The 13028-nt window shown below is 44.4% G+C and overlaps 1 protein-coding gene across 4 annotated transcripts in view; it reads right to left on the minus strand.

Annotated features, from left to right (window-relative positions):
• Positions 1-13028, minus strand: part of BCKDHA (branched chain keto acid dehydrogenase E1 subunit alpha) — a 177876-nt gene that overhangs the window by 82932 nt on the left and 81916 nt on the right. For all 4 annotated transcript variants that reach the window (XM_069644388.1, XM_069644389.1, XM_069644391.1 and 1 more), the window contains 2 exons: positions 10134-10242; positions 1883-2044 (listed from right to left, as the gene is read on the minus strand). In XM_069644388.1, coding sequence (XP_069500489.1) covers positions 1883-2044; positions 10134-10242 — 271 coding nt within the window. The remainder of the gene's footprint in view (positions 1-1882; positions 2045-10133; positions 10243-13028) is intronic.

Raw genomic sequence — 13028 nt, forward strand, 5'->3', positions numbered from 1 at the left:
TCAAGACCCTTTGTGTTGTCCACAAGGCTTTCTGGGTCTGGGGCCTTCACTACATCCATCTATCTCTTCCAAAATACCTTCCTTCTCGAGCCCTTCGCTCAGCTACCTCCAACTTTCAAAGGGTTAGACGCTTCTCCAGGTAGAGAGTGGGGGTAGATCTCTCTTCTCTGCTGGTGCCATCTTCTGGAATGGCCTCCCTACCCTTTCAAACATGAGCCGGACCATCTGAAGTTTCGGAATCCGCTCAAAACCTTTTCTCCTCTGCTTTCTCTCCCTCCCTCCCTCCCCTGCTGACCTACCTGTCTGCTGTACCGACCGGTTGCTTGTATACCTTCAGAGTCTCTGAGTCCGGCTCTTTCTTGATCGGTCACCCTTGAACTGTCTCCGTCTCCGTGCCTACCATGCACTTAGGGGCTGCACTGTAACCCTGCAGCCCCTTGTTCGCCTTGCACTACCCAAAGCCGCGCTGCCCTGGCTGTGCTTACTCAGAGCATTGCAGCCATGTTTTCCCATCCCCTCCCCTCCCCTCTCCTCTCCTCTCCTCTCTCGTGCACTTCCCCCCCCCTCCCTTTCCTATTGCACCTCTCGTTCTCACAATGACACAAGGCCTAGTGACATGGTTTGTCTTGTCCTCCCTCTATCTTCCCTCCCTTGTCACGCATAGCAACACTTGTATACAGGCACGTTATCAATTACTTTTATCATATCATTTTATCACAGATGCCCAGAAAAATATACAATGCTGCAGTAAGAAATGGCTAGACTGGCAGCACCAAAATGCCAATCTAGCCAGGTAATTACACTTTTTCAGAAATTCCCAGTTAAAAGAAAGTCATACCAAACTGAGGTATGACTAGACTGGCTGCACCAAAATTCCTCTCTAGCCACTAATACCACATATCATGCCTGCTTAGCCTGGACATGGACAACCATTATGATTTATAGCACAACCCCGCCCCCCACACATCCCCTCTCCCTCCAATCCCCTACCCCAACCTCCAAAATCAGCTCCTTGGCCAAGAATTACCTCGACATCCCTCTTTCTTGTCCCAGAGTTACGTATGAGGCTCCTTGCCTCATGGGTAAGTACTGGTATGAGGAAGAGTGGGACTAGGAGTAATGAAGATTACAGGTAGCTAAGTCAGGCATTACCTCCTTGTACCTCTACCTCATCCCAGTACTTATGTATGAGGCAGTACTTGTGTACTCTGCCTCATACACAAGTACTGGGACGAGGAAGCATAGGGCTAGGAGTAATCAAGGCATTAAACACAAGTAGGGGCGCAACACCATTGAGTTGACTGGGCATCAGCACTCCCCTCCCCGCCCCGATTGACATTTTGGGCTATGTTGCCTTGACCTGGCTGGCCTTTAGAGCAGTTGCCGGAAAGAACAGGACACAGATGTTAAACGGCACCTGGGTTTTTGCTGTTAATAAGTTCCCAGCAATTACCAACGTAAAGCATTTCACTGCTAGTACTTGCATTCAAAAGCCACATTTTTTAGGCAATTGAAATCGCGATGTGGGTCTAGTACTTGCATGCCAGGGGAGTGATTGGAAGGGTAGAGAGGGATTAGGAGACTTAAAGGAGAGAGCTAACTGCTTGTAACATTGAAGCTGCACTAGAATAGTCTCATTAAAACACGTAAAGAAGTTAGATGCCCCCACACAAATAAGTTTCCCCCTCCCCACCACCCGTGAACTTAGTGCCTCTCCCACCATTTGAAGGGTTAGCCCCCCTGAAATGTTAGGCGTATAGCCCTCACCTGAGGAATGTGCAAACACTGCATTAACACCAATCATAGTTTCCTTGGTGTCAGTTGCAGTTTTATAGCATCCCTAACAAGCACCACCGCTCTATGCGAGACATACACTGCTTACCTTGTGGGATCTGCGTTGCCAAAGGAGAGGAAATGGTGAGAAAGTTCAGATCCTTACTGCCATAATGCACTGGCATCTGGCGACCCTTGCCAGGGTCCAAACAATTGCCATAGCACTGTGCCATGAAGAGGTCCAGGGGGTAGCCACGGTACATCAGGACACCTGTAAAAGAAAAGGACAGACTAAAGGAATTATGATTTAACGTGATGCGCCTGCTGCAATGATGCAATAGAAACATATATAAGGACCAAATGCTTTCTTGGTTTAGGAGAGAAAACCAGGGTGGTGATCAGTTTGACAAAGGAAGAAAATAGTTTGCCTGAAGCTTGAGACAATCCACAGCCATGAGGATTGAAATTTGACACAAATTAAGATGGCCTTTGGTAAACTGTGCACATGCTTGCTCTCACCATTGACTAGGATGCCGTCATATCCATAATCCAATCACCACCCTTGGATCGATTAGCAGAGGCCCCTTAGATTCAAAGCAATGTATTTATTTTGCCTGAACATTAATTTTCATGTTTTTCTAGATTAGCCTCTGACAACGTATTTGACCAGAAATAAATTACTGCATAGAGATGGATTAGAAATAACCTTTGATTGAAAATTATGTTTTTAAAATTAATTAACAATTTCTGAAGCATCCTAGCCCCAGTTTCACGGTCAATCCTAACCTATTCAAAAACACAGAAAATCAGTAACAAGTAGGAGGAATACAGTCCCCCCTCCCTCCATGGCACCCTTCTCCTGCACAGTCTCCGTCACCTCCCAAGTCCAAAAGTACACTTCCTGATTGCAGCACTTTTTCATCCTATGCCGCCTGATTTTTCCTCGCATGTACACATTGGGTGGGCCTGTCCTCCCCGAGTTCTGTGTGCTGCGCACAATTTAAGGCAGCAAATGGTTCAACCTTCCTAAAAGCCCCATGCAGAGGTACAGAGATCCCGAGCATGGGATGAGAAAACAACCATTAACAATATCTGGTTTTTAGAAGGTAGCCTTATTTTATTTCTTAAGTGGCTTTTTCTTGTAACGTTTTGTAAAAACAAATATTCAATTAGAATAAAAGATATAGAAAAAGAGTAAAGCATGGAAAGCACAGTCAAGCATCAGAGTTTTAACGTCACATAATTTCAATCAAAAACTTGGTAAGGAACTGTGTTATAGCAATAAGAAGGGTTTAAACAGTTTTCTGAGGCAATTTATCACAAGTCTGTAACTAATATGCAGAAACACCTTATGTTTAGCAAAAGCATGGAATAGAGGTATATGTTATATTACTTCATGTTGAAACATAACCTTTTAGTTACAATGCTGTCCAGTATTATATTTTGCAATTCAATTCTTTTGCATATAGTAGCCTGGATGGGTTGTTGTCATTTCTATGTAGAAATAGTTTTAATAATGGTGGCCAGCCACGGCTGGTCCAAGACCGAGAGAGACTGGTCCTGGCCAGCCACGGCTGGTCCAAGACCGAGGGAGACTGGTCCGATGTCTGTTTAAAGAATAAAGATAGTTCTGTGTGTTCCTCGAAGGTGGTCTTGCAATGGGGGACCACGGGGGACACTGACGTTTCGATTGGTATTTATTCTCAATCTTCTTCTGGGGCCTTAATTATGAAGGTCTCCCTGTACCCGGAAGCTGTGTGGAAACTCCTGTACTTCCAGTGGTCGATGGGGGTGCATGGTGCAGTTAGTGTCTTGCAGGAGTAGTCACTGCATAAACGTGGGAGACATCCATGTTCGTATCTGGTTGCCAGGTTCCAGTGTCTGGATCAAACCCTGAATGAAAAAAGGCTCGAGTACGGCATGGCTGCGTCCGCCGTCTCCGTGTAGCAATCGCAATGTGCTGCCAATAATAGCCTTCCTGTTCCTTAACCTTTGGGTGTCTCCTTCCAGTTTCAACAATAGCCTTCCAGCATCATATCCCCTTTCCCTGAAGCCCTGATCACCATCAGCAGCTAGGCCAGACCTCAATTCGATTCCCTTGCTCATTTCAGCTGTTCTTGACTTCTATTCAAGTAACCATGCCTCTTGACCGTCAGTAACTATTTCATGGTTAAATAAAAAAAACAACAAACAATTCAGAAATTCACAGAATGTCTAATGTACATTACTGTACTTTCAAAACTATGAATTTCAGTAAATGTATTTTGCTGTAAAAATAACAGTTCCCATTTTTAATTCTTTTGACTGTACAGTAGTGCAAATAAATAATGAGTTTATTGAATATAGATATAGCAAAAGCTTTGTATAACATTTCATAGAACAGTTTAAAATCCATTCAATATGTAAGCTAGACAAGTTAAAACATATCATTTACGAGCTGTTTAGAGTGTTTTTTTTCATTAAACATAGATGCTGTTATGGAAGACATTTAAAAATCTCTACGATATGCATATAAAATCTAACAGTAAAGTAAATTAAAATCATCACCCTGTAAAAATTCCAACCATAGGCAAGGAATATCTAGCACCTTAACAGCATTATTATGCGACTTAAAATATTTAATACAGAGACTGTTCAGACTTGCGCATTCAGTGATTAGATGGAACAATGTTTCTTCCAGAAGTTTGCTGCATAGTTTGCAATATTTGTAATTATATGTGGTATTGTTCATCCAACTTTTGGCGAGAGCGCAACTGATACGTTAAATTTAAGAAGAAGGTAAACCCGAAATATGTTTGGACTCTGATATGCCAATATATATTTTGCAATGGATTTACAAGCCCATCTGTATTGGCAATATTCAGTGGCAGATGTCAGGGTTTCTAGATATAGCATATTTTGAAGAAACGCAGTCTCAGTTAATTTTCTCTTGAGCCAATATTTGAGGTCACCTGGGACATACGGATTGCTTCCTTCATAAAGCCACAGACTATGAGTACGCTGCAAAGTACCGATTGTACCCAACGGTGTGGTAACATCCAGACTTAAGAAGGCCTGCATGCAAGGGACAATTATCGTATCAGTTGACACAGTGATCAAACGTTGGTAGAACATTACACATTGAGATAAATGTACATTCCAAATGCCCTTTAAGTTAAACTCAAGGTACAAATATTCGATACTTATGCATTTAGGAAGTCGAAATAGTCACCTCAGTAGTTTGGCTTCAAATCTAATGAGCTTTTTTAAATTTATGGCCCCAAATGACTACTGCGTAAGACAGCATTGCTATTATTTGAGTTGTACATAGATAGTAAGGCCGATGCACTGTAACCATTATTACGACCAATGAAAGCACTTAAGGTGTTCCCCGATGTCTCGCATTTCAATTTTGCCTCGGCCCAATGGCGGTCCCATTTAAGCTCATCGTCGATAATTACCCCTAGGTATTTGTAAGAGGATAGTTGCTCCAGTGGGGCGTCGGATAAGGACCAATGTGGACGTTTTGGCCTCAACTTCTGTGTGAAGACCATGATTTTACTTTTGGAATTGTTAATTGTAAGGCCATTATTGGATGCATAGATGGCTAATGCATTTAACATAAGTTGTAATCCAGTTGGGGTATAATTAAGAAGTAAAAGGTCATCGGCATATGCAAGCCACCCCAAAGCCACATTCCTAATTTTGATAGAGTTGGCAGCGTAGATGTTAAAGGAAGCAATCATATCGGCCAGATATAGGTTAAAAAGTGTCGCGGCTATCATGCATCCTTGTTTAACACCACATTTGGTGGGCATAGATATAGATAATTTACCCAATGCGTTAAGACGGACACCAACTGATGCGTCTGCATGAAGTAACATCGGCATACACAGCAAACCACTTGGGATCCCCCAGTCCACCACTTCGCACCATAGCTGATTTCTACATGCAGTGTCCAACGTGGCGGAAAAATCGATGAAAGCACAATAGACATATAGGTTCCGCCGCGTCCAAGAGTGTTCAATCACAGAGTTTAGAACGAGAAGATTATGTAGGGTGCTAGATTTGGATCTTAAACCAATCTGATTGGGAGGAAGAATCTGTGTGTTAATCCAAGCATTTAGTTCATGATGCAAAACTTTAGTAAAGACTTTAGATGTTGAGCCTAACATAGCGAGCATTCTGAAATTAGATGGAACATCCCAAGCTCCCTTTTTGTGCACAGTCAGAATGTTACTAGCTTTCCAGGAAGGTGGAAGAATTCCATATATGCCAATATGACAATATAATATGTGCAAGGCAGCACCCCATAACGGTGGATCACTTTTTATAACCAGATTGGATATACCATCAGGGCCAACAACGCAAGATGATTTTAGATTTTCGATAATGGCGATTTTTAAAATTGAGGCTTTACATTCCCATGATGAATCAGGGATCAGTGGGGCCGTAGCGACAGTTTCAATGCTGCCAAGAGTGGAGGCTATATGGTCCACCCATGACTCTTCATTGATGCAATTTATTGTCAAGTCTCTTTTTGTTTTTAGCTAACAGATGCCATATCGCGTTGCCATTACCTAGGTGGGATAGTCTGGCAATCTTTTGTCAAAGTTTTAACTCAATATCTTTTTTAATGGGATCTTAGCCAACGTTTATGGCCTTTTTTTAAGTCACGGATTTGTTCTGTTATCGATAACACCGTGGTCACCCCTATTTTGGAGTGGACTAACTTTAATATTTCGGCGTAATTTCCTCTTTTCAGATTGGATAACTGTCATTATCTTTGCGTATTGGTTGCAAAATATTGACTCTCTCCAAAACAGATTTGTATGAGCGTTGCTCTATGGTGGAGCTTTGAATATTGGTCTTAGTAGACGAAAAGTGCTCGATTAATTGAACACCTAAGTTAGGCCCAAAGGAGTACAATTGAATTAAGGAAGGTAGCAGTTCCCGGGCCATTGTTTTTGCTTGTTCAATATTATGACGTTTCTTTAGGATACGATTCTGTCCTTCATTGAACAGTATCTGACCATTTTTGTCATGAGATGGCAATATATGCTTTTTGTGCTTTGCATCAGTAAGGAGACATAGGGGCAGGTGATCGCTCTCCTCACGACACACAACTCCCATAACCCTAATTAGTGGCATGCCGACGGTGTTTGAAAAAAATGTAGTCAATGGTGACTGCAGATGAGCCCTCTACACGCGTGCGAGCCATATGTGGGTCGCTCACGGTGCTACCATTCAAACGTGTTATGTTATGAGATTGTAAGCGTCTGTGCCACTTTTTGCCTCGAGTGTTAGAAACATGTTTGATGGAGTTGGATTTCTGAAGGCCATCCACCAATTGCTCTACTGGGGCGATCTCACCTATTTTGCCATTAAAGTCGCCAAGGAGCCAAATTGGGAAGTTGTAGGAGTATTTTTTTTAGTGCGGCATCAATCCCTTTGATGTTTTTTTAAAAAAATTGACATTTTGGGTGGATCATAGACATTAATAATAATGATGCTAGTATCTGCTTTCATGATCTTGGCTATTAGAATATTTGGAGATGATGGGGATAATTTTTCTATTGTCCACGGGCTCAAAACTAATATAAGTAGCCCACCCTTTGGACGACCCAACAGACCTTTAGTTGCGACTTCATGGACTGTGGACCGGTTGTCTATAAATAAAAAGATTTGTGGCAATTTTCAATTGCTGAATTTAAACAACTCTTAAAAATGGCAGGCATTTGCATGTGCGTTTCAGAGCTTTTTCTTTTTTTTAAGCTGTGCAAAAGGTGCTTAGCCTGTCTGCAAAAATGTTAAGAGATATTTTCAATATGTATATAAGCTTTTTTTTATGACCATATTGTACAATATAAAATGGTCATGTGGTTTGCTTTTAAAACTTGGGAAACTTTAGGGATGAACCAATAAAAGTTCATCAAAAACAACAATTTAAAATGTTTTCTTTATATAAATAAGTACAAATTAAGCGAATGTACGTGTTAAAAATGTATTGTTTTAATAGTAGCAGAGGAGAGAGGTTTTAATTCGTGCATTTAATTGCAGGACTAGAACAAAATGTAGGCAACATAGCATCTTCCAGGGGCCATTATTTTCCACCATTGCCTCCAACTACTCTCCTCCTCCTACTTCTGCATCCGACTTAAACACTGATACAGCCCTCTCTAACTTTCACCGTTCCTTCTCCAACACCCTTGACATGCTTGCCCCGTCACGAGGGTCCGACTGAAGCCTGCCAAAAAGTGCAACTCTTGGTACAACTCCGATCTGGCTGCCCTTAAATGTAAGTGCAGAGCAGCGGAATGGAAACGGGGATCTTCAGGTGCACCCTCTGACAAACTGGCCTGCCGCCTTCTTCAAAGGCAATGTAGACTCTGCATCCGTTCCAAAAAAAGTCTACATTCAAGCCTGCATCTCTGCGGCATCTAACACGGCCACATTTTTGAAAATCTGCAAGGAACTGGCCAACCCTACTGCAGTCGCATCCTCTACTGCACCCACCCAGGCCCTTTGCTGGGCCCTGGCCACACATTTCACCACCAAAACACCCTGTCCACCCTCTCTTCTGCCCCCCCCAGACCTGCACCAATATCTCTTGTTGGGGCCCCCCCTTGGCTGCCCCCACCACTCCCCCGCTTCTCTCCTCACTCTCCCCTGTCACACCTGATGAGGTCTCTGAAAGAGGCTTTCATAGACCGGACTTGTCTAAACAGGTGGACCCATACCCCCCCCAAAATCACCAAGGGCAATATTGACACTCATCCAGCTTTGGCCGACCTCTGCAACCTCTCTTTCACACCTGGAGATTTCCTCTCAAGCAATCTTGGGCACTCCCTGCTCAAAAAACCCTCCACTAACCAGTCTATTCCAGCAAACTATCAGCCTATCTCCATCACCCCTTTCCCGGGAAAACTCCTGGAGAAGCTTGCTATCACTCAACTTAACCTCCACACTGAATCAGTTGGTTGTCTCCATGTCCATCAGTCTGGCTTTAGAGCATCCAGAGGCACGGAAACTGCTCTTCTGAACACCAGTGAAGACCTGCTCTCAAATCTTGACTCTTAACTCTCCTTCTGTCCTCATTCTTCTCGACCTCTATTCTGCTTTTGATAAAATAAACCACAACATCCTTATCACCCATCTCTGTGATACCCTTGGCATCACAGATCAGGCCCTGGTGTGGCTCGCCTCCTTTCTCTTTGACTGGCCCTGCCAGGAGGGCCTTGGGTCCTCTCTCCTCTATCACTCTCTCTACTTGTGGTGTCCCCTAGGGATATAACCTATCCCCCTGGTTCTTCAATATCTACATGGCCCCCTTGGCCCACAGAAACTCTACCTCTAACTTTCAGTGTTATGCGGATGACACTCCGCTCTTTCAGGCTCATCCTCAACTGTCTATCCGCAATTCAGTCTTGGCGCGCTGGTAAAAATCTCTGCCTGAATGCAAGTAAGACAGATCGTCCTCATTGGGACCCCTGCTCCAGATTTCCCACTCACATTGGCCAGCCTCCCTTGGCCCTGCGCCCTCACCTACCAATGAGCCAAATAATCTAGGGGTCATCTTCGACTCCACTCTCTTCTGCTCACATCTCAAACCTCTCCAAAAAGTCCCACTACCAACTGCACCTCCTCAGAGGTATTCCAACTTCCCACTTTCCCCAGAGGGTCACAACTTCTAAAGACCTGGTTCTCTCTAGGCCAGTACTTTTGCACTTGTCTCCGGGCCGCTGCACTATGTTCAGCATTACTGCACTTTCAGCTTACGCTCATGAGGGGCAACCACTTCTGCACTTAACCCAGGGCCCTGCTGGACTGGATTTATTTGTCCCCTCTAACCCCTCCCCCCCCCCCGGCCACCCCCTCCAAGTCAGTACGCATGCATAACCTAAAGTACTAGGGCTACTTAGTCTGTCCTGTCCACCCGCCTCCCCCACCCCCCATTTCTTTGTCCCCCTCCGCCTAGCTTGGTCGCAACTAACACTTCATGTGCTTGTACTAGGAGAAATGCCATCAGGCCTAGTATGCTATTTTTTCTTTTACATCATTCGGAACCTTCAAGGCCTAAGAATGATTGCTATATTCCCTTGTTCCTGCCTTGAAGCGCTTTGAAGCAATCCACCTGTGTAAAAGCGCTGTATAAACAATTACAATTTACATTTTCGACTAGTTAATAAGGACCAGTTCTGACAATCAAATGAGGAAATGTGCGGAAATGTGATTCGAAGATTATGGAGATGTAACAGTCTCACTTCAACTGGAGATCCAAAGTAGACCATGGGCTGCAGATGAGGTAACAAACATGCACGCTACAACTGTACCACTGAAGTGATCAACCATGTCTATGGTCCAAGCCTAGTTTCAGTTACCTGCTTCCCTGTACTGTCCAAAGACCAGGTCTGCGTCACTCAGAGCTGCAGCACTGCCAACATGGGTGCCCTCTTCCCCGTAGTTGGTCATGTAGAATGAGATTCGACCCTGAAAAAAGAAAACGCCATTCTTAGATTACGTATCAACCTGTGATGGTCCCACAAAGGCATAGATCACTTGCCATTTGGGTTAAGGTCCCAAACTGGAGGAATCTCCAGAAAAGCCATGCCAGATCACAGACACCTAGTCTGCTCTGTTTTGAATCTCTCAGGCTCATGTTATTTATCCGCTTGTCCTTGATGATGCCCAATACACATTCCTATTTTGCAACTTGGTAAAAAAGCAAAATGTTGTAGCATTATCCACACAAGCACTGGCAAAGTCAATAGTACTGTATTGTAGGTTATCAGCTTTTGAATTGGACATGGGCAAACCTAACCTGACTTAAGGCAGTAAGAACATGTTTAAGGAGCAGGCCAGCAAGGAAGCACCAAGATCAGGGCACTGCCACTCATGTAATTTTAAGGCATCTGATTTTCAAACTATGCGCAAAAGGACCACCTCCTCACTCAAGAACCCATCACAACAGCCATTAAGACTGTTCAGGAGCCATATAACAGTAGGTGGGTCGATTTCTAGCCCTTAACTTCCAGTTGCAGGAATATTAAGAAAGGTTTGAGGGGGCCATCTCTCTCAACAGAAGCCCCTCCCTTGCTGGTGCAGATTAAATTAACCCGGTTTCCTTTATTGGTACAACAGTTTCTTATAGATTTCTAGCATGGTGAGGGAACTGTAAGCTCAGCAAGCACAACAATGTGGGGGCATGCGATTCATGTGCAGTACATGTAAATTAATCATTTTGTGCTTTTAGCTATATCCATTAGACTATTGAGGTATGGTAGTAAAGAAGGCTCTTGAGGAATAATAGAAAGCTACAGTCAAAAGATTAATAGCAAAAATGTCATATGGGACGAAATCCACATCGGCAAGGAGAGAGGTAATAACCAGAAACCCGAGGAGTTAGGAGGGCTTTAAGTGGGTCGGGCCAGTGGTTGAAGTGAGCGGGAAAGGCTGGGAGAGGCGTTCCAATACTTTTACAGTTCTAGTACTTTTTCCACACCTCCACTGTAACACCCAATAGCAGTTTCAGTTAGAATTAGATCGGTTTTAACTCAAATGGATGTCAACTAGCATGGCTGCAACCCTTGAAAAACGTGTTGCACGTTTCGCCCTTCCAGCATACTCCGTCGCCTGCTGGGGTCACAGCTCCACTACTTTTCTTTGGATACACTTCTACCACTGGTCGGAGCTAGTTGGGCCCCACCGCCAACTAGCCCCAGACACGCCAACACCTCAGGCAGCCTGTTTAGTCGAAGCGATGTATGATTACACAGGCTGCCTGCAGGTGTCAGCACTTCAGAATAGAAAAATAAAAAAAGGCCTGCAGACAGCCGGTGTAATCGTGCAGCCATGGCTTCGGCTACACAGGCTGCATGATGACTCTGTACTCAATAGGAGAGCCGGGCCCTCCAGCCTGCCTCCTGTTTCTGAGTACAGACTAATCACGCAGCAGACAGACCTTTCATTCAAAGAGCCTATGGTTTTTAACCACGCAATTCCTTGAATGAAAGGGCTTCATGCTGCGTCTGAGGGGGAGCTGGTGTCACACCTTTATTGCGCCCACCCCCTGGTTTGTTTAAATCAAGGGCCTGGGTGCACCAAAGGGAATCCCCTCACAGCGAAGACCCTGTGAAACCAGCCCAACTGTGACAAGTCTACACAGACCAAGAAGAATCCTAACCCACGACTACATACTCAACCTGAGAAGATGAGGCTCAAGCCTCGATATCCAGAAATCACAGCTGATGGATAAAATCTATCAGCAGGAAAAAAGACTAAAGGGAATAGTGCCAGCCCCCTCAAACCCAAGCGAGGGGGGGGCGGATCTCTCGATAGAGGAGTGGCCCAAATACACACACACACACACACTTGGGCCACGCCCCTTAATGAGGGTTCCCCCTCGATTTAGCATCTCACTTAAAAGAACTGGGAGTTAGTGAAGATATACAGCAAGCAAGAGAATGGAACAGAGAGCAGGATACGAGCAAGAAAAAGTTAAAGATATGAAGGCAAGAGATAACACCTTCTAGTCTCTGTAGCCGGTCAGTCTCCATGGCATGACGAGCCACAAGGAGAGGGAGCTGTGTAATGGATGACAAGTGTCCATTTACCATACTTCCGTGACCTGGGTGAATGACAATGGATCTGTGCTTTCACAGGTTAGGCTGCATGGGCTGCAGTGTGGTGCCCAGTGGCTGTAGCAGGAGAGGGTCTGTTGCTAGTGGACTGAAGAGTGATGACCGGTACAACCAATCACAGTGTTGACAGATCCAACAGGAGCACTGACAATTGGGGTCTCGAAGAGAAGTTGACCTGTCGTTGTGTAGAGGAAACAGATTTCAGCTAATGGACATTTTTAAAACGTGTTTTAGAACTTGGGCTCCCTCATTGAGGGAGTTCCTGGGGCTCTCTACCCATAAGAGGGGCTACTAGCAAACAATCTAGATTAGCAGAATGTTGTGGTTCAGGGCCTTCTGATGCAAGCCACTCAAAACAGAGACTACTTATGGGCAAACCAAAGTATATCACATGGCGAAGTAAGGAACAAAGGTTATTGACCCGACATACCTGCCACTGGTAGGATGACAGAGGTTGCAATGTAGGCACAGAGCAAAGAGCGGCGAGAGCAACTTTATCCCACAATGCCATGAATCTGTATGAAGTACTAATCAGAGGCTGGGTGTTAGGGCACAATTTGACTGAAGAGCCCAAATTTCATTTTTTCTTCTTGCTTTTAAGACCAGACCACTTCTTGTGGTCTTCTACTGAAGTCC

The sequence above is a fragment of the Ambystoma mexicanum genome, chromosome 2p (genome assembly GCF_040938575.1).
Source record: "Ambystoma mexicanum isolate Mex_15411 chromosome 2p, UKY_AmexF1_1, whole genome shotgun sequence".
In the NCBI taxonomy this organism is placed as follows: Eukaryota; Metazoa; Chordata; class Amphibia; order Caudata; family Ambystomatidae; genus Ambystoma; species Ambystoma mexicanum.